The 20,550-nt window shown below is 43.1% G+C and overlaps 1 protein-coding gene across 1 annotated transcript in view; it reads right to left on the minus strand.

Moving 5' to 3' along the window:
- Positions 1–20,550, minus strand: part of GUCY1A2 (guanylate cyclase 1 soluble subunit alpha 2) — a 321,813-nt gene that overhangs the window by 14,114 nt on the left and 287,149 nt on the right. The window contains exons 6-7 of the mRNA XM_089687296.1: positions 16,360–16,503; positions 2,377–2,531 (exon numbers count right to left, since the gene is read on the minus strand). Of these exons, the coding sequence (XP_089543422.1) occupies positions 2,377–2,531; positions 16,360–16,503 (299 nt within the window). The remainder of the gene's footprint in view (positions 1–2,376; positions 2,532–16,359; positions 16,504–20,550) is intronic.

A 20,550-nucleotide genomic window follows, 5' to 3' on the forward strand; every position in this document is an offset into this window, starting at 1 on the left:
ACAACCGATCCCTCTAAGCTGCCCCTATTCGCTAGTCTAGCAGCTGCTCTCTCGCTAACATCATTAGTGCACATACAATGTACATGCTATTTGAGGTTGTCAAAGGATTGCCAACATTCCAGGGCTGGAGTGGAGAGTCAGTCAGGAAGTCAGTCAGGGATTGATATTATACTTTCCCCAGATATAATAAGCAAATAACCTTACTATAAAGGATGGGGGAGAGTACACAAAATGTATTTTGAAAGGCTGACCAGAGTTCAGCTTCAAAGAGAAACTGAACTCAGGAAGCCTGTCTAGTAACCAATATTGCCTGTGATCTCCCTGAAGATCATCTTTTTCCCACTAATGACTTACCATGCCTCTGTCTGTACTGTGTCTCTATGTGGAGGTGGCCATCTTGGCAGTGGTGTATTTATTCCTTGTGCTGTTCTAGGCAACACCAAAATCGGATGCCCCACCAGCAACAACCCCTAACCCCCGTGCTGCAACCACTAGCTTCCAGCACCACCCCCCTGAAAATTGCCGCCCCAGGCAAACGCCCTATTTGCCTTGCAGTAAATATACTGCTGCATCTTGGCAGAGGCAGGGTTTCCTCAGGGCAGAACCTCCAGCAAGAACAGAGGGCAACACAACAGGAACATGACCAAATCTCACTCAAAATATCCTAAGACTAAGGCAGGCCATAGGTGACGCGATTTTCTTACCCCCACAAGTGGAAGGAAAGAAAATCGCTCAAATTCCCCATCAACATTGACTGTGTATCCTGTAAATGCATCCTGCAGAGCTATTGTGTTCTGCTGCTGGGGGGAGCAGGGAGCCGCCCTGGCTGGGAGCACACAATGACTACTGCTAGCGGCTATAGACACGGGCAGTAATTGCATGCTAAACATCAGAAAGGCTGGTTGTGCCCAAGTCGATTGATCGACTTTGGTACAATCAGCCTGCCCATAGATAAATCAAATCTTGACTGGTACCAGCTGTTTCCTATAACATAGCAAATCCAGTTTGGGTCTACTTAGGGACTTAACTAACAAGCGATCACAAAACAATTGAGACATTTTACTCCCCGTAGTATTATTGTTAGCTCTATTTTAATGTACAGTATGCATTATTTTTGTTTTGGCTTCTGTACTGAATTAAACTCTTGTCAATCGAGCTATAGCCGAATGATGGCTACAGCGCAGTTGTCCAGTCCTGGGAGGGCGTCATATGACGTCCTCCCAGAACGTGCCCTCCAGCGCGCCCCCCGGGGGCGCGCACCCAGTGATTGCCGTGATCACTGTGTCCTACAGACACAGCTGATCACGTGATGTGGTAAAAGACCAATCACAGCGGCCTTTTACCATGTGATCAGCCGTGTCCAATGACACAGCAGTTCACCGGTAAATGCAGTTGCCGGTTATCGGCTGCACTTTCCTCACACTGTCACAGCGTGAGGAAAGTACTGCCGAAAAACTGGCATATGTCAGAGGACGGATTGGCACCGATCATCAGGGCACTGATGATCAGTGCCCAGCAGTGCCACCCACCAGTGCCGCCCACCTGTGGCCAGCAGTGCCGCACACAAGTGCCTATCAGTGCCACCCACCTGGGCTCATTAGTGCCCATCAGTGCCACCCACCTGTGCCCATCATTGCCTAGTAGTGCCACCCACATGTGCCCATCAGTGCCACCCACCAGTGCCCAGCAGTGCCACCCATCAGTGCCGCCAGTCAGTGCCCAGCAGTGCTGCCAGTCAATACCATCAGTCAGTACCACCCATCAGTGCTGCCTATCAGTGCCCATCATTGTTCATATCAGTGCCGCCTCATCAGTGCCGCCTCCTCGGTATCAGCTCATTACTGCTGCCTATCAGTGCCACCTATCAGTGCTGCCTATCCATGCCACATCATCAGTGCTGCCTATCAGTGCCCACCAGTGCTGCTTATCAGTGCTGCCTATCAGTTCAGCCTCATCAGCGCACATTAGTGAAGGAGAAAAATTACCTGTTTGCAAAATTTTATAATAGAGACAAAGAAAACATTTTTTCAAATTTTTTGCACTTTTTTGTTTATAGCACAAAAAATAAAACACCCAGCGGCAATTAAATACCACCATAAGAAAGCTCTATTTGTGTGAAAAAAACAATAAAAATTTTATTTGGGTACAGTGTTGCATGACTGCGCAATTGTCATTCAAAGTGCGACAGCGCTGAAAGCTGAATATTGGCCAGGGCACGAAGGGGGTATAAGTAACCGGTAGGCAGATGGTTAACATTGAAATCAAATTTATTTTGAAAAGAAATTGATTTACTCAATAAATGATGTAATGTTTATTGTTTAATCTATATGTAGATTTCAGGTCCCATTCTGACACAATATATACATTGATACTTACTGGTATGTTGTTGGACTGACATTAATACGTCGAGGGTGACTCCCTGATTCAAACTTGCTGGCCAATGTGACATTGTTTCCGAAAAGACAATAGCGTGGCATTCTTACTCCAACAACACCAGCGAGAACTGAGCCAGAATGAATTCCTATTCTCATCTGCCACAAAGGAAAAGATAAAAATTCTTAAGTCAAAGATCTGCATTTCTGTTATAAAGATGACAAAAGCTTTCACTAAGAATGATACAAAACAGTAGTAAAAATGGAAACCACTTTTTGCCCTTTACCACTGTACTAGAAAAAATGTCTTTCTTATTGTAATTCTATTAGATCAGATTTCCCTGATTTCCTGTCCCAGTGACACCAGAGGAAGAAAAAGCTCCAGGGTTGTTTTAGATATGCTATTTAGGTACAACCCAGAGATAATTTTTTAAAAACTACTGCAGAATGTTATATTGAATGTAGTATGTGGTCTTCTTTATATGTAGAGCTAGTTCCAAATTTACAAAACCTTAAAGAACCTTCTGCACCCCCTTCCCCCTTCAGCACACATCCTGAATTTGGCTGCAAATGTTCAGAGGTGGATGGAAGAGGAAAAGAAAATAAGGGAAAAGTTATCACAATTTCCTAATTTTGAGGCTGGATGCTGCAATGTGTTAATGCACATTATATCAAATGCGAATATGTATTGTAGTAACGAGATCCATTCATTTTTTTATTTGGTTTCATTTGAATCTTGGTTTGATCATATCTAGAAGAAAGCTGTCAGTGCTGGGCCAATCAGATACAGGTGGTGAACTCCCTGCCCACTAGCTGCATGTACACAAAGGGATGGGGATGCCTATGATATCATTGACCCAATAAGGACACATAGCTATATCAGGTTAAAGATGTCACAAGCATCTCCACCCCTTTTTCTATGTGCAACTGTGGGCCACTTGTAAACTATCTCATGGCTGTCAACTGTGAGAGCTAGACTGTTACCTTTACCAAGAGAAAAGTGTCCTCTGCCAACTGTTCTAAGCATTTTGCAGTATCCCATGCCTCTTATCCTCCTCCTGTTAAAGGTCTGCAAGCAATAAATCTTAAAAAGATATCCTCTAGACCAGAGGTCTCCAAACACAGGCCCGGGGGCCAGATGTGGTCCTTTGCTTGCCTTTATCAGGCCCTTGGAACACTATTCCTCTGTGATGGTGTAGGTGGGACAGAACACACATGGAGAGCAGTGGGGCACACAAGGCTTTTCTTGAGTGATTTGGAGGGTGCACGATAAGTATAGCAAGGGTTAAGTCCAGGGGACACACAGCAGAAGGGCAGACTCTGGCAGGCAAGGTTTAAGTCCAGGGGGCACACAGCAGAAGGCAGACTCTGGCAGGCAATGGTTAAGTCCGAGGCACACAGCAGAATGCAGGCTCTGGCAGACAAGGGTTAAGTCCGGGGGGCACACTGCAGAAGGGCAGCTCTGGCAGGCAAGGGTTAAGTACAGGGGCACACATCAGAAGCGTAGCTCTGGCAGGCAAAGGTTAAGTCCAGGGGCACACAGCAGAAGGGCAGCTCTGGCAGGCAAGGGTTAAGTCCAGGGGCACACAGCAGAAGGGCAGATTCTGGCAGGCAAGAGTTAAGTCCGGGGCACACAGCAGAAGGGAAGTGTCAGGCACCGCCCGGCGGGATCTCTAGTGACCCACAGAACAGGATTCCCCAGGGCGTGGAGTCTAAGCCCCAGTCTGCCTTTTCACCAGAGCCCCTGGTGGGGATGGACTTGGTGCGAGACTGAAACCAGGTCGCGACCCCTGAGTGCACCCAATTGTGGTAGAGGGGTCCCGCCGAGGGTACGTGCCGGGGGGGTGAGCCTGCTGTGAACAGGCTGACAAGTCCAGGTCCCGAGCGGGATGGATGGATGACAGTCAAAAGGTCCAGGTCCCGAGCGGGATGGATGGATGACAGTCAGGAGTGAGCGTAGTCAGACTAGCCAGGTCGGTAACGGTGGAGGCAGGTATGTACCAAACAGTAGACAGAGAGCAGCCGGGTCACGAGCAGAGGTTCAGCAACGGGAGGTCCAATAGTAATATACAACAGGCAGGAGAGTAGTCAGGGACGAGCCGGGGTTCAGAGCAGGAGAAGGTCAACACAAATCAGGACAAGCAGGATCGGCAACAGGAACACACTTCAGAACACGGGTACAGGAACTAGACCTTGCGGCAACCTAGTCACCGTCTGGCCAGTTTAAATAGTGCACCCTGCACAGTCATTGCTGCAATTACTGACGCCGACGCCCAGGGCCTAGTGCCTGCACATTAGTGCACCTAGGCAATCTGTGTATGTGCAGACCTGTGCGCCGCTGCGAGACCCGCAGTCCCTGACAGGAAGATTCTGGCAGGCAAGGGATAAGTCCAAAGCACACAGCAGAAGGGCAGCTATGGCAGGCAAGGGTTAAGTCCAGGGGCTAACAGCAGAAGGCAGAGGGCAGGCAAGGGTTAAGTCCAGGGGGCACAAAGCAGAAGGGCAGCTCTGGCAGGCAAGGGTTAAGTCCAGGTACAAAGCAGAAGGAAGGCAAGGGTTAAGTGCAGGGGCACACAGCAGAAGGCAGGCTCTCGGTTCAGTCTGGCTTGGCTGTAGGGTCTGGCCACAGTTCAGACCTCTTGCAGTACCCTGGGTTATGAGCAGGGAAAGATAACACCCGCCCGAGTCCTGCTCCAGTCTTTTATCTGCGAAGCAGGACGCTGTTAGGTTGCCAGTCAATGGCCGCCCTGGCGTTGGGTTGCCATGGCAACAAGCCCTGCCCCTCACTCCACCCACGCACAAGGAGCGTGGTCTTTGTCTCAGGTGGGTGCAGAGCGTGGGAGCCCCGGGGCCACGCTGTGCCCACCGAGACCAGGGGAGGGGGCATGCAGTGACAACTAGGTGGCCTGCATGTAGGGAATCCACATGCAGGCACAGTGGGGAGGCAGACTCCTTGGCCCTCAGCCAAGAAGAGGTGTGGGGATTCCCAGCAGGAGGCAGCTCCCTGGTGCCCAGCACACCACTTTATGTGGGCTATGTGCGAGCGCAGGGGCGTGCAATTGGGAAGGGGGGGTGCAGGGATCTGGAGGGGGGAAGAGAGGGAGCAGGGGAGGGGGAACTGTGACATCCTCCATCTGTTAAAAAGACACTATTCATTCTACACCAACAATAGGGCATAATTCCTTTTACTGATACCAACAATAGGGCACTATTCCTAGTGCTGACCCCAACAATGGAGCACTATTTTTCCCACTGACACCAATGATGGGACACTATTCCTCCCACTGACAACTACTGCAGGGCGCTACTCTTGCCACTGATACCAATGATAGAGCACTATTCCTTGCTTTGATAGCAGCAATGCAGCACCCACTGACACCCATGATGGGGCACTATTCCTTCTCCTGATACCAACAATGGGACACACTTCCTCCCAATGACACCAACAATGGGGCAATATTCCTCTCATTAATACCAATGAGGGGCATTCTTTACTCCCGTTGACACCAGGTAATTTTCTACTCTCCGTGGCCACGGTACGGCCCCCTCAAAGTCTGAAGGATGGTAAACTGGCCCTTTGTTCAGAAAGTTTGGAGACCCCTGCTCTAGACTGTTAAATGAACTGGAGCAGATGGACTGTTTGTGTTGCTGGCAGCCACTGTGCTACATAGAGAGAACATGTCTCCTTTGGGGTAGCACCATAAATACAAATACATCACCAGATATTAATTCAAACGTACTTTAGGACTAGCATTTTTAATCTTTGCCATGATCTTGAGAATATTCAGTAAACAAATCTCAGGTGGGAGGAAGTATAGTTTTGCCCAGGGAGTGTTTTGATGAATGAATAGGGGCCTTGGGGGAGGGTCTTGTTTGATCTCAGCCCTCCCACTAGGGACTGGAGTTAGCTTTATGATCCTGCCACTCCACCTAATATCTTAGGGTTAGATCTCCTATTAGAAGACAGTTGATGCAGGTTTATAAATGTTCCAGTTGTTATGCCTCTGTAGAGCTATCACTAACCAGGAAAACAAAGTTTTAAATTCTGATTTAACAGATGAAAGCAATTTTGACATTACATAAGAAAAAAATGCATGTATTCACATTTAGCTACCTGACAAGAGTGGGACATTAAAATGTAAGAGAGTTGCTAAGTAACTGTGTTTTCAAGGTGACATTTAAAACTTTTTTTCTGAATTCATACAAAACATCTGCCATTTGTTAGACAAGACGTATTTTTCTTCAGAATGTGATGAGTCCAATAATGAGCGGGCTTTTGCATAAAGGGAGAAAGAGTTATGCATGATTCTCTCTGTTAATGATACAATGGCAGTCCCTTCAGCAGACATTCATGCCAACATTTTCATTTATAGAAAATGTCACTGGCACATCGCCAACAAGGACAGGAAAAGAATTATTACTAATAAAAAATAAATAAAATAGCAATCATACTGTGTTTACAAAATGTACTAAAATAAGAGGTATATTCCACCGAAGAAGTGGCAGCATTTAGTTAACAATAATTCACCAAGTTATGCAAAAATACAACTGCTGGCAAAAAGCATAAAGCAAAAAGACAGATTTACCCGTAACCAGCTTCACCCATGAAATGATTTGCCATTTTGTTTAGCCAGTTTTGTGATTCCCACACTTCTGCCATTCTGAACAGCTAAGTATTCTGTGTCACCTGCCTGCTCAATGAAACTTCCAGTCCAGGCCAATTCTGACATTCCTCTCCTATATGTAAAAATCTGCATTTTTTACTAGAAAACTACTTAGTACCCTCAAACATTTCATATATTTTAGCAGAGGCCCTAGAGAATTTTTTTTTTCTGCACATGATTGGCTGATTGATGTCAGCACAACATTACTCCATTTGTAAGCTAAGAGAAAACTCACTTTGCATATAGAAAATTAGGTTAACTAATGCAGGCCATAGACGGTTTGTTAATCGGCCGATTTTTCATCCAAAAGAATAATCGGCCGATTTTTGCACTGTTAGTGGGGCAATGGCATCGGCCGATTTTCGCGGTTCCTCCTCATTTCGTTTATTGGTCATGCTGGAAAATTCGTGAAAAACTGGCGATTTTCACAATCATTGGTGGCAACGTCGGTTTACAGAACAAACAATGTTTCGTTTTTCGGACGAAAAATCGGCCGATAAACGAACTGTCTATAGCATGCATTAGTCAATAAGGTGAAATTATGTTGAATTCATTCATCCAATCAGGTGCAAGCAATAATCATGTGTTTTATATTTTCCTTGTACCTGATGGATTCTGTGCAAACTGAATTTTCACTTTGTTTCATCTCATTTGCTAAGATAAGTGAAAATTCACTTTGAAAGTAAACATGCTTTACACCTTTAGGCCTGGTTCACATTGGTGCAATGATTTCTCGATAGGATTAGAGGTGCGATTATGTGGTGCAAGTGCTGTGCGATTTCTGTGTGAGTGGTTTCTGATTCTCATGCGATTTTAGTGCTGTGCTGTCTTGGACATGATTTTATGGGTGGCTTGGGACTGCTGTTGCTACTGCTAGTACTACTATTATTATACAGGATTTATATAGTGCCAACAATTTGCTCAGCGCTTTACAATATAACTACTACTACTTCTGGAAATGAACAGAATTGAGGAAAAACGCAACAAAATCACATCAAATTCTCATGTGATTCTTGTTCTGTGCTGTTTTGGACATGAGTTTATGGGTGACTTGGGACTGCTCTGTCTACTAATACTACTACTATTCCTGCTGGAAATGAACGGAATTGAGGAAAAACGCAACAAAATCTCATAAAAACGCAAGTACATGTGTTTTTGATGTGTTTCCATTGAAGTCTGCAAACCACCAAATTGCACTGCATCGCACCAAAGTAGCACAGCACCCTTCCCCAAAGTTGCATTTCAGCTGCACTGCATTGAAGTATGTGGTCACCATTGAAAGCAATGTTACAAATAGCTAAAAAATGACAGTGAAACTGTAAGGGACCTTAAGAATATACAAAACAGCTCCAATGATGTTAGCAACAAAGTATTCATTAATACATACAAAAAAAATGAGCAAGATGCATATTTTAGGAAACGAATTAAAAAGATGAAATAACTGAGATAAAGTTAATTTGCAATGAAGATGAAACATTTGAAATATTTGAAAAGTGACAGATTTACATTAAATAACTATGGCCTTCCATTAAAATATGCTGTATCATTTAATTATAATTACATCTGCACTTACAGCTTTTTCTCAGTCCCCCTGAAAGGTCCCATAAATACAGTTGTGACCAAAATTATTCAACCCCCACTGAAATTGAGTGTTTTGGCCAGTTTGACATTGCTTTTGATCATTCAGTCATCTTGCTTACATTTACATTAAAGAGGCACTTGTAGGTCAGACAAATATAACATAACAGTTATAATGAAATAACCACAAATGTCTTTTCTGTGCTCACAGCATTATCAGTTTTATTCAACCCCCAAGTGACATTCAATCTTAGTACTTAGTACAGCATCCTTTTACAGTTATAACAGCTTTTAAACGTGAAGCATAGCTTGACACAAGTGTCTTGCAGCGATCTACGGGTATCTTCGCCCATTCTTCATGGGCAAAGGCCTCCAGTTCAGTCACATTCTTAGGCTTGCGCACTGCAACTGCTTTCTTTAAGTCCCACCAGAGGTTCTCAATCGGATTTAAGTCTGGTGACTGCGATGGCCACTCCAAAATGTTCCAGCCTTTCCTCTGCAACCATGCTCTAGTGGACTTGGAGGTATGCTTGGGATCATTGTCCTGTTGAAAGGTCCAACGTCTCCCAAGCCTCAGGTGTGTGACGGACTGCATCACGTTTCCATCCAATATCTCCTGGTACTGAAGAGAATTCATGGTACCTTGCACACGCTGAAGCTTCCCTGTACCTGCAGAAGCAAAACAGCCCCAAAGCATGATTGACCCTCCACCATGCTTCACAGTAGGCAAGGTGTTCTTTTCATCATAGGCCTTGTTCTTCCTCCTCCAAACATAGCGTTGATCCATGGGCCCAAACAGTTCTAATTTTGTTTCATCAGTCCACAGAACACTATCCCACAACTTTTGTGGTTTGTCCACATGGCTTTTGGCATACTGCAGTCGACTCTTCTTATTCTTTGGAGACAGCAAGGGGGTACGCCTGGGAGTTCTGGCACGGAGGCCTTCATTACGCAGTGTGCGTCTTATTGTCTGGGCTGAAACTTCTGTACCCACATCTGACAAATCTTTTCTCAGTTCCTCAGCAGTCACACGGGGACTTCTCTCCACTCTACGCTTCAGGTAGCGCACAGCAGTCGAAGTCAGCATCTTCTTTCTGCCACGACCAGGTAGCGTTTCAACAGTGCCCTTTGCCTTGAATTTGCGAATGATGCTTCCTAAGGTGTCTCTTGGTATGTTTAACATCTTTGCAATCTTCTTATAGCCATTGCCCTTCCTGTGAAGAGAAATCACCTCTTCTCTTGTCTTCCTGGACCATTCTCTTGCCTTCACCATGTTTGTAACCACACCAGTAAATGTCTAGAAGGAGCTGAGTATCACAGTCATTTTAAAGCTGCCTAATTGGTGCTTATTATGCTTGATTGCTGCTCGGTGACATCCACAGGTGTTTTCAATACCTGATGGAAAGCACCTGTATGAACCTCTGTTCTTCAGAGTGGTAGTCTTTAAGGGGTTGAATAATTGTGGCAATGAAGAAACCACATAAGAACCATTTACTACTGTATTACATAAACAATTGATGTCATTTTAGTTGCATTTGGGTAGTTACAACGTCCTTGTAGGATTTGATTCTGAATACAATTCCAAATGTACACTATAGTCCCTAAACCCCTTTACAGCATTGGGGGTTGAATAATTTTGGTCACAACTGTACTTGTTCACTCTGCCAGTGAAGTTCACCTAATGCAGCTTCCCATGATGGTGTGGCAACAATGCTGCATTGCTCCTGAATACAGAGCAGAGTTGCCACCTTCAAGTGGGCTGTGTCTGACTTCGCTACAATGGGAGGAAAAGGTGCTGCAGGGGGTGTGGCTATTAGTATTGTCACTGCTTATTCCCAGTGACAATAGCTTGTCAATCAGCAACTAGCTACACCTTCTAGATTGACAGTATTGCCTCTGTTGCTGAAACCATCGTACTATGAGCTGCAGTGTCTGGGATGGGGAGTGGGTGAGACACAAATAGATGAGGATTTGGCGCAGTCAGGTGAGGTAAAGGAATAATTTTTGTCTACTTTATGGGACTTCTATACCACATAGTAACTGAATATGGGACTTTAAATTGTTATACAGAAGTCTTCAGCTGTATTTTAATTTCCAGTACATAGTTCACCTACTTTAGGCAAAAAACGAACAGTCACACTTTAAAAACAGTGGAGACAGTTAAAATGATGGATTGAAGCAATATTTAATATCCCCTAATTGAGTGCCATCATTTGCAAAGGAATTCTGCAAACCTATGGACTATCTGTCTACTGTGTAGATCACTGTAGACTGATGTTTAATGACCTCCCTGAATTATTTATTTAACTATGAGAAATGTTTCAATTATTACCTTAGTGAAGTAAAATCAGTGATGTGTAATTCAGCCTAATAATAGCACTGCACAGTAATGTACATCAGATGCATATTTCATGGGGGGGCAGGGATGCAAGATTATGTAAGACATACTGACTTTTTAAAGAAGCCATTACATTCAATATGGCTGCATAGCAAGCCCACGGCTATATTGAAATTGACATAAAATGATAAGCTCTCTAGATCCAAAGTGTTCATTGGAGGGGTTCATGTCTAACAGTCATATTATCCTTGCAACAATTCTCTGCATGGGAAGCTGTCCTCAATGTGCTGGAAATACCTCCAGGGTATTGGACTCCATACCTTAAAAAGCCCAATTAAACTTTCAATTTATGTAGCACTGTTAGAAATTTTGTACATAACCTTACACAACAGACAATGCACTGTCCACATGTGCTTTTCTGCTGCTTCACTGCAACCAGGAAACAGGAACTTTATTCAGAGTAAAGACAGAGTTTTACCATAGATGCAGCCAGAAATGTATAAACACTGCCATCTACTGGTGGGAGAATATATCTCTACTGAATACTGATGTAGTTGTTGCACAAAATACATGAACACTGTATTCCAACACCCCCACTCAACAACTACTCCTTATGTTAGTCCCATTTTGGATCTCAGTTCTATAAATCTGTTTCTTGTATGCGGTTTTGTCAAAGCATCTGATCCATTTTGTTTCTCACGAATTGGAAGTCTTTGCATCTCATCCCATGAATCTGGCTCTGATTTTAATGCTACATGAGCAACATGGGACAGACGTTTGGCTGAGATTCCTTTATTGCTTTTGATGAATTTGATGTGGCCTGCTTTCTTCTTTTACAGTATTTGGATTACCTGTGTTAATTTCTTTTCCTGTGTCACTTTGTTGCTTATCTTCATGTGACACTGATTCGGAATTTCCCTCAGTTTGAAGCATTAGTGTTAGTTCAAAACAAAAGGTGTGGAAATAACTGCAGTTTTTTTTTTTAGCAGCCATAGAAACTGAACTACCCATCCTCTGCTACCATGCTACAGATTGTGACCCTGTATTGATGCAGTGGTCTCTCTTTTCAGAGGTCAGACAACTCTGCTGAGTAAGGGTCTTTGCAGAGAGCATGAACATTACTGATTGCAGAACTATATTTCTGACTAAGCATTGGGTGTGTTGGACATCTCTGCAGCATGGTTCCTGCTTTGTGTACATAGAGACAAAAGCAGCCCATTAGAGTCCATTACTGAGTGATGTTGTGAAGACTGTACCATCTAGTATCACCATTATACACCACCATGATCCCAGACCCTCTTGAGCTGCCAGTACAGTAAGTACCGTATGTGTGAGTATGCTTTCTTATGAATACCACTTGTTAAAGACAAATTTAGGTGAGGCGCGAGTCAGGAGCAGATTGGATCAAGTGCCAGCCACATGTCAATAGGATTCTAAGTTCGTCTTTTGGCTGGCTCACCAAAACACTACAGAGGAGTGGGCAGATGTGAGATTGGATACACAGTCAGACCTTTGTTTATTGTGGCAGGACTCAACTGTATTAAACATATTGGAAGAGAGTAAGAGGTGGCTATTGGACTGTATGAGATGGGGTATGGATGTGCCCATTGCAGTTATCTCTAATTTGCCATAAGATGGTAGCAGCATCTATAGAATACGGTCCGTGACCACGGGGGTTGATAGACTGTGTAGGTGTATTACACAGGTAAGATGCCACTGATATGCAGGGGGCACTTAAAGGTTATGCCAACCTTGCACCTGCCAGCATTAGGGCACCCTGGGTAAGAGGTAATCTTTACCAGTAAATAGATTTGGCAGGGAAGCCATTTGGGTTGATGGAAAATGCTACTCATATTCTCTCTATCAAATTTAAAATTTTCTTTTTGTAACTGAAGAGGTGTGCTGTCACCTGACATCAGGATGACTGACAATGACACTGGCAAACTGTTTAGGTATAAGGTTAAAAGGCTTTCTGTTTCTTGACTCTCTTTCTTCTCCTAACCTCTACTGGGAACATATCCTGATAACAGGCCTGTGCAAGTGCAGGCTACTGTGGTGACCCATGTCTTTCAGTGGTTGCTGTCCAGTCACAGTGTTTTTACTGCGGCAGGGTGGCACCGCTGCGCAGAATCACGTTTTAAATGTCATCAGGTAGGGTGCGCACGCGACATGCGTGACCACCCTACCTGTGCCGCTGATCGCGGCCGCGGGTGTCAATCACTGGGTCCCGGCCGGTCATTACCCGCCAGGTCCCGGCGATTACCAGCAATCACTGACAGAGAGCATGGCTGCAGTGTTTACACTGCAGCTCTGCTCCCTGTCAGTTCCGAGCAGGCTGTTCCTGAGAGAGGAGTTTATCTCTCAGGATCATCATGTTCCCGTGAAGCACACACCCCCGCCCCCAAGTAAAACACACAGTTAACCCTTTCATTGCCTAAAAAAAGTTAACCTCCTTCCTCCCCAGTGCCATTAGTACAGTGTCAGTGTTTTTTTTTTTGCACTGATCACTGTATTGGTGTCACTGGGGATGTCAGTGACCCCAAGTCAGTTTCCCCCCAGTGTCAGAATGACCGCCGCAGTCCCGCCATAAGTCGCTGATCGCCGCCATTAGTATAAAAAAAATGTAAAAAGCCGGCATCTATACCACCATTTATAAATGCTATAACTTTCATGTAAACCAATTCATTTACATGTACTGGGATTTTTTGTAGCAAAGACATGTCGCAGAATGCATTTTGGCCGAAATTTATGACGAAATTTAATTTAAAAAATTTTTTACTGGACATGTTTTATAGCAAAAAGTCCAAAATATTGTTTTTTTCTCAAAATTGTCAGCTTTTTTTTTATAGTGCAAAAAATAAAAACCGCACAGGCGATCAAATACCACTCAAAGAAAGTTCAATTTGTGGGAAAAAAAAGGCGTAAATTTAATTTGGGTGCAGTGTTGCATGACTGCGCAATTGTCAAAGTAACGCAGCGCCATAAGACAAACCGCTTCTGTAACCGCTTCCTGACCGCCCTATAGCAGAAATACTGCTACAGGGCGGCATGGGTGCACAAAATCACATATATATATATGTGTGATTCGCGCTCCCGCGGTTTTTACGCCCCTCCCAGATAGCGTCAGATTGCCTTCAGTACACCAGTCATCAAATTTAACCCCTTGATTGCCAGGAACACGCTCATGCACAATAAACCTCCTTTGCTAGTATAGTGTCTGAACAGATCAATATCCTTGATCAGATCAGCACTATACCAGCGTTCACATTAGTATAGCGTCCCAAAAACGCAGCGTTAGCGGGATCAGCCCCGGCACCTGCCAGCACCTGCATTTAGCCCCTATACTTACCCCCCCTTCTCCCCCGGCAAGTGCAGTGTCAGTAGGTCACTGTCACTTGATATATTACACACACAACCGCAGTGTTTGCAGAATCAGGCCTGATCTCTGTTAGCACTTGTCGGTAAATTTTGATGACTCTCATATGCAGCAGAGTGCCAGTACTAGTGCTGCTCTACCTTTTGGTGAACTGGCGAATACTAGTGGCCTAGTATAAAAAATTCACTAGGGTGTCTGCTTTAAAAAAATATATAATGTTTGGGGTTTAATTTAATTTCCTAGCAAAAATACAGATTTTTTTCATGTGAACAAAACGTGTCAGAAAAGGCTTGGTCTTCAGGTGGTTAGAAGAGTGAATGATGTGTGGCATAAACTTATAATGCTGGGCATAGAATGCCCCCACCCCCCAAAACGACCCCTTTTTGGAAAGTAGACACCCCAAACTATTTGCTGAGAGGCATGTTGAATCAATAGAGGAATTTATTTTTTTACCACAAGTTTTTGGAAAATGAGAAAAAAAATATATATTTCTTTTACACAAAATTGTCACTTAAATGATTTACTGCTCACACATGCCATGGGTATATGTGGAATTACTCCCCAAAATACATTCTGCTACTTCTCCCGAGTATGGGGGTACAACATGTGAGGGACGTTTTGGCAGTCTAGCCAAGTACAGGACCCCAGAATCCAATAAGCACCTTCAGGCTTTTAAAGGGCTTTATTTCCTCATTACACTTCCAGACTACCGATCACAGTTTCGGAGGCCCTGAAATGCCAGGATAGCACCTAACTCCCCCCAAATGACCCCTTTTTGGAAACTAGACACCCCAAGGAATTTGATAAGAAGCATGGTAAGTATTTTGCAGATCTCATTTGTTGCCACAAGTTTTTGGAAAATGAAGAAAAAAACACAATATTTTTTCTATTCTATTTTTATATTTCAAAACCTTGTGAGAAAAAATGAGATCTGAAAAATACTCACCATGGTTCTTTTTAAATTCCTTGGGGTGTCTACTTTCCAGAAAGGGGTCATTTGTGGGGGTTTGGTGCTATCCTGTCATTTCAGGGCCTTCGAAACTGTGATAGGTAGTGAGGAAGTGTAATGAGGAAGTTATGCATCTTCAGGCTTTCAAAGTGGTCATTGGATTTCAGGCTCCTGTATGAGGCTAGGCTCCCAAAAAGTCTCACACACGTGGTATTCCCATACTCGGTAGAAGTAGCAGAAATGTATTTTGGGATGTAATTCCACATATACCCATGGCTTGTGCGAGAAATAAATCATTTAAATGACAAGTTTGTGTAAAAAAAAAAAAATGATTTTGTCATTTTCCAGAAACTTGTGGAAAAAAAATAAACCTTCCATGGACTCAATATGCCTCTCAGCAGATAGCTTAGGGTGTCTACTTTCCAAAAAGGGGTCATTTGAGGGTGTTTGTACTATCCTGGTATTTTAGCACCTCAAGAAATGTGATGGGCAGTCAGAAAGTAAAAGCTGTGTAAATTCCATTATCTATACCATAGTTTGTAGACGCTATAACTTTCACACAAAGCAATAAATATACACTTACTGGGATTTTTTTAACCAAAAACATTCATTATACACAGAAGTATTGCATCTCTTTGAAGCGGTAAAGTCCCCATCAGGCTTTTACCAAAAGATGCCTCCTCCTACCCTTACCACAGTTCACCACCTATCCAATCCACTACAAAGTTTCCATCATGCTCTGCTCTTCTTCTAAAATTCATAGGACATAGGAGTAGATGTGCCCCCTTCCCCCCGTGTGATACATAGGTACTGCATTCCTGGACAGAAAGTGTTAAAGACATATGCCCCATACCTGGAATCTGAGTTTTTACTGGAAATGCATATTTGTGTTACATAGATGGAGGAATAGAGTGAAGGCAGAGGTAACCACATTACCGTACCTTCAGCAGATTGTGGCTCTTAAGTGATCATTTGTACTTAGTAATGTTTCTTTCTGAAAATATTTTTCTAAGTAGCTAAGCGACTTAGAGATAAAATGACAATATGGCTGCTAAATTTAGTCCAGTAAGCATGTAAATTACCTTAATGGGTCTTCCATCAGGAGTGAGAACTTCCTCTGAGAGTTCCATCATCTTTAAAGCCATTAACGCAATTGGCTTGGCATGGCTTTTGCTCTTCCGGTGAAGTCCTGCGGCCACACAGTATGCATCACCAATGGTTTCCACCTGTTTCATTAAGAAACAATATAAGTATGATCAAGGCATGCATAATGGAACATCTGAAAACATAATTTCAACAGCTTGCAAGAAATAAATCTATGTTTGTCTGTAACTTGCCTCAATGTCGGGGCTAATGCCTTAGTAGCCCATCAACTGCTTCAAGGCCCAATGGCTGGGGTTCCCATATAACCAGCACCCCAACGTCCAATCTCCACAACACCATTAGAAAATCTATCATCCCACTATGAAACGTCTTAAAGTATTCAAAATCATATTATATTTATCCTTGTTATAAAACTTTTATACTACTTTAAGAATGTTTGTATTCGCCTGAAATAAATCATTGTATTTAATCTAATAAAGTATAATCCATTTTAAGGACAGATGGTTGCAGAAATATTTGGGAACAAGAAGTAGAAACAATATATCAGCAGGTGTAGAAACAAAAGCAATACAAAAGGCAGACAGAGAACGTGATTATTTTCTAAATCAATGTTAGATGTGTTTAACTCTAACTGCCACACAGAAAGGTATTGTTGTGCCGAGCAGGCTAGGGCATAGCTGCCAACATTAAAATCATTTACATGGACACTTTGCTGTTAATCCAGAATACATCAATTTACCCCCCTATTGGAGGGCATTCCTGACCCATTTATTTATTTTTAATTAACCCCTGTGATTGGCAGACACAGCAGTCACATGATCGGAAAGCGCCCGATTGCAGGTAGATATCGGGAGCTTTCCGGTTCTTGCCAGTAACTGTGCTGGGAGTGCACAGGGCACACGCTCTCTGCATAGAAATGTTTACATTTGGGATGCATATATGCGGCCTCTTGGTGTTATAGCCCACGTGCTGAGAGGCCGCATATATGCATAAGGCCAGCGGGAACATGTTAAAGTGACACTAAACTTTAGTTTTAAAAAATTCTGCTCAAGTATGTATTCTTAACACAAAAATACCTTCTATTGTTCTCAGTCTCCTCCATATCTCCAAATTCATTTTTTAATGCTGTTATCTAACATCCTGATAGAGGGTGGCTACATTCTTTCCATGAATCCCACTGTATGTAGGAACATATCTACTCTCTCTGGATAAGGGACTATGAGATTTTTTGTATGACCGCAACTAAAATGCACTGACCCCTCCCTCCTAGATTGTAAACTCGAAAGAGCAGGGCCCTCGAACTCCTTGTGTATTTTTTTTTTGTTACTGTATTGTCTCATGTTCTGTCCCCCACTACAATGTACAGCACTGAGCAAACCTTTGGCGCTATATAAATACTGTATAATAATAATAATTTGAAACAATTGAACTGAAGGGGAAAAGGAGAGCTTTGGAAGCTCATGGAAGACATTACAAAAAGGCAGAAAACACAGTAGGAATCAATTTTATGAAAAGAAAGACTACAGAACCATAAACTAATGGATGTGTATGTATTTTTTTTGGAAAACAAGGATATAGTTTAATGTCATTTTAAATTGCAGTGTAAATACTTTGTCTACCTGCTAAAAGCCCAACTCCACATTAAAAAAAAAAATAAACAATGATATAGCTATAGCAAAACAAGACACCTCCTGTGAATGAGTGTGATAGTCTGGTACTGGTTCTTCATACAAATCAGTTTCTCGACACGTATCAGGGACACACCACGCCTTGCAGCTTTCTCAGGACTGGGGAAGCCCCGGTAACATATGAAAGCACAAACGAGAGAGGGCGCACCAGCCTAGTGCGCTATCCCATAAATCATTTATTGTTAATCCAGAAAAAAAATACACTCACAGTGTGATAGGCAAAGTGTATCAAACTAATCCTGGAACCTGACTGGCTTACGCATTTCGAGGGTAGTACCCTCTTCCTGAGAGCCAAACCATTCGGAACCTATTAGCTCAGCAATTTATATACAACTGATCATAATATGAGAATATTTGACCCTCCCACCATTAGGATGGGCTTCTTCTCCCCATGGTCATGTGACTGGTTACTGCCAAAACATACCACACAGTGTGCACTACATATGAAATTCCACAGTGATTAAAAAATGATTCAATCTATATAAAATATTGCACATCCATATTGTTGTTCATACCTTTGTTCTGTATGTGTACTATAGTGATATATGCTGAACGGACTGAGCAACCTTGAAGCTGACACTTACTTTGATATGCTTTGCCTGTCCCACGGTTTGTGAGTAGATTTATGTGTGGACTATCAATGAATGGTTTATGGGATAATGTACTAGGTTGGTGCGCCCTTTCTCATTTGTGTTTTCGCAATAACAAAAAAGCCCTGATTGCAATACTTACTTTAATCCAAAGCTGCCCTCATCACCCCCCGCAGTACTTCTGCTCCACTAGATGCCACCGGTCTTTCAGGTTAAATGACACTGCATGTCATGGAATTGGACTTTGAAGGGACAGCCCAATTAAAACTGATATTTGTGTTTTTGGTAGATGCTGGAGAGTTAAACTACAGTTTTTTATCTCAGTTGGCTTCTATTGGTGGATATTCTATAAGTGATATATCCCTCCATTTAAATCTTTACTGACACCTAAATTCTCCCTGTTCAGGCCTGTGATCACAGCGCCTGGCAGAGGCAATTCTTCCAGCACCGACTTTCTCTGCGGCTCTGAGATGTTGTACAATCAAATGCAGAGAGCTGCAACGGAAGTCAATGCGGAATAAAGAAGTGCAAAATATGTTGTTTTCATCTATTAAAGAAAATTGAATGGCGAGGTGTATTTGTGATGATTGGATGGTCCTTTATTTAGTATTTTATTTCGGTGAAGACATAACATTGTCAAAGAGTAGCAGACATTTACAATTCATATCTTACAATCCAGCCTTTTAGCATATATGTCTGAAAATGTGTTACAATCATGTTTGTTACAACACTTACCTTTCATCATGAACTGAAAACAATGGTGTAGCACTAAATAAATGCTAAAACAAATGCATCAATGAAAAGTAATGACATATAAAGACATACACAGTGAGGAACAGAAGTATTTGAACACCCTGCGATTTTGCAAGTTCTTAGAAATCATGGAGGGGTCTGAAATTCACATTGTAGGTGCATTCCCACTCAGAGACAGAATTAAAAAAAAAATTCAGGAAATCACATTGTATGATTTTTAAAGAATTTATGTCTTGCACTGCTGAACATAAGTATTTGAACACCTAAGAAACAGCAAGAATTCTGGCTCTCAAAGACCTGTTACTGTTCCTTTAAAAAGTCCACCTCTACTCCACTCATTAATCTAACTTAGTAGCACCTGTCTGAGCTCTTTAAAGACACCTGTCCACCCCACAGTCAGTCAGACGCCAACTTCTACCATGGGCAAGACAAAAGAGCTGTCAAAAGACACCAGAGACAAAATTGTGGACCTCCGCAAGGCTGGAAGGGGCTATGGGGCAATTGCCAAGCAGCTTGGTGAAAATAGATCAACTGTTGGAGCAATTGTTAGAAAATGGAAGAGGCTAAAGACAACTGTCAGTCTCCCTCGGACTGGGGCTCCATGCAAGATCTCACCTCGTGGGGTATCACTGATGATAAGAAAGGTGAGGAATCAGCCCAGAACTACAAGGGAGGAGCTGGTCAATGACATGAAGAGAGCTGGGACCACAGTTTCAAAAGGTCACTGTCGGTAGAACACTACACCGTCATGGTTTCAAATCATGCATTGCACGGAAGGTTCCCCTGCTCAAGTCATCACATGTCCAGGCCCGTCTGAAGTTTGCCAATGACCATCTCGATGATCCAGAGGAGGCATGAGAGAAAGTCATGTGGTCAGATGAGACCAAAGTAGAACTTTTTGGTCTAAACTTCACTCGTCGTGTTTGGAGGAAAAAGAAGGATGAGTTGCATCCCAAGAACACCATCCCTACTGTGAAGCATGGGGGTGGTAACATCATGCTTTGGGGGTGCTTTTCTGTGAAGGGGACAGGGCGACTGCACTGTATTAATGAGAGGATGAATGGGGCTATTTATTGTGAGATTTTGTGCAACAACCTCCTTCCCTCAGTCAGAGCATTGAAGATGGGTCGTGGCTGGG

The sequence above is a fragment of the Staurois parvus genome, unplaced genomic scaffold, assembly GCF_062004578.1.
Source record: "Staurois parvus isolate SC_StPar_1 unplaced genomic scaffold, SC_StPar_1.0 ptg000422l, whole genome shotgun sequence".
Classification (NCBI taxonomy): Eukaryota; Metazoa; Chordata; class Amphibia; order Anura; family Ranidae; genus Staurois; species Staurois parvus.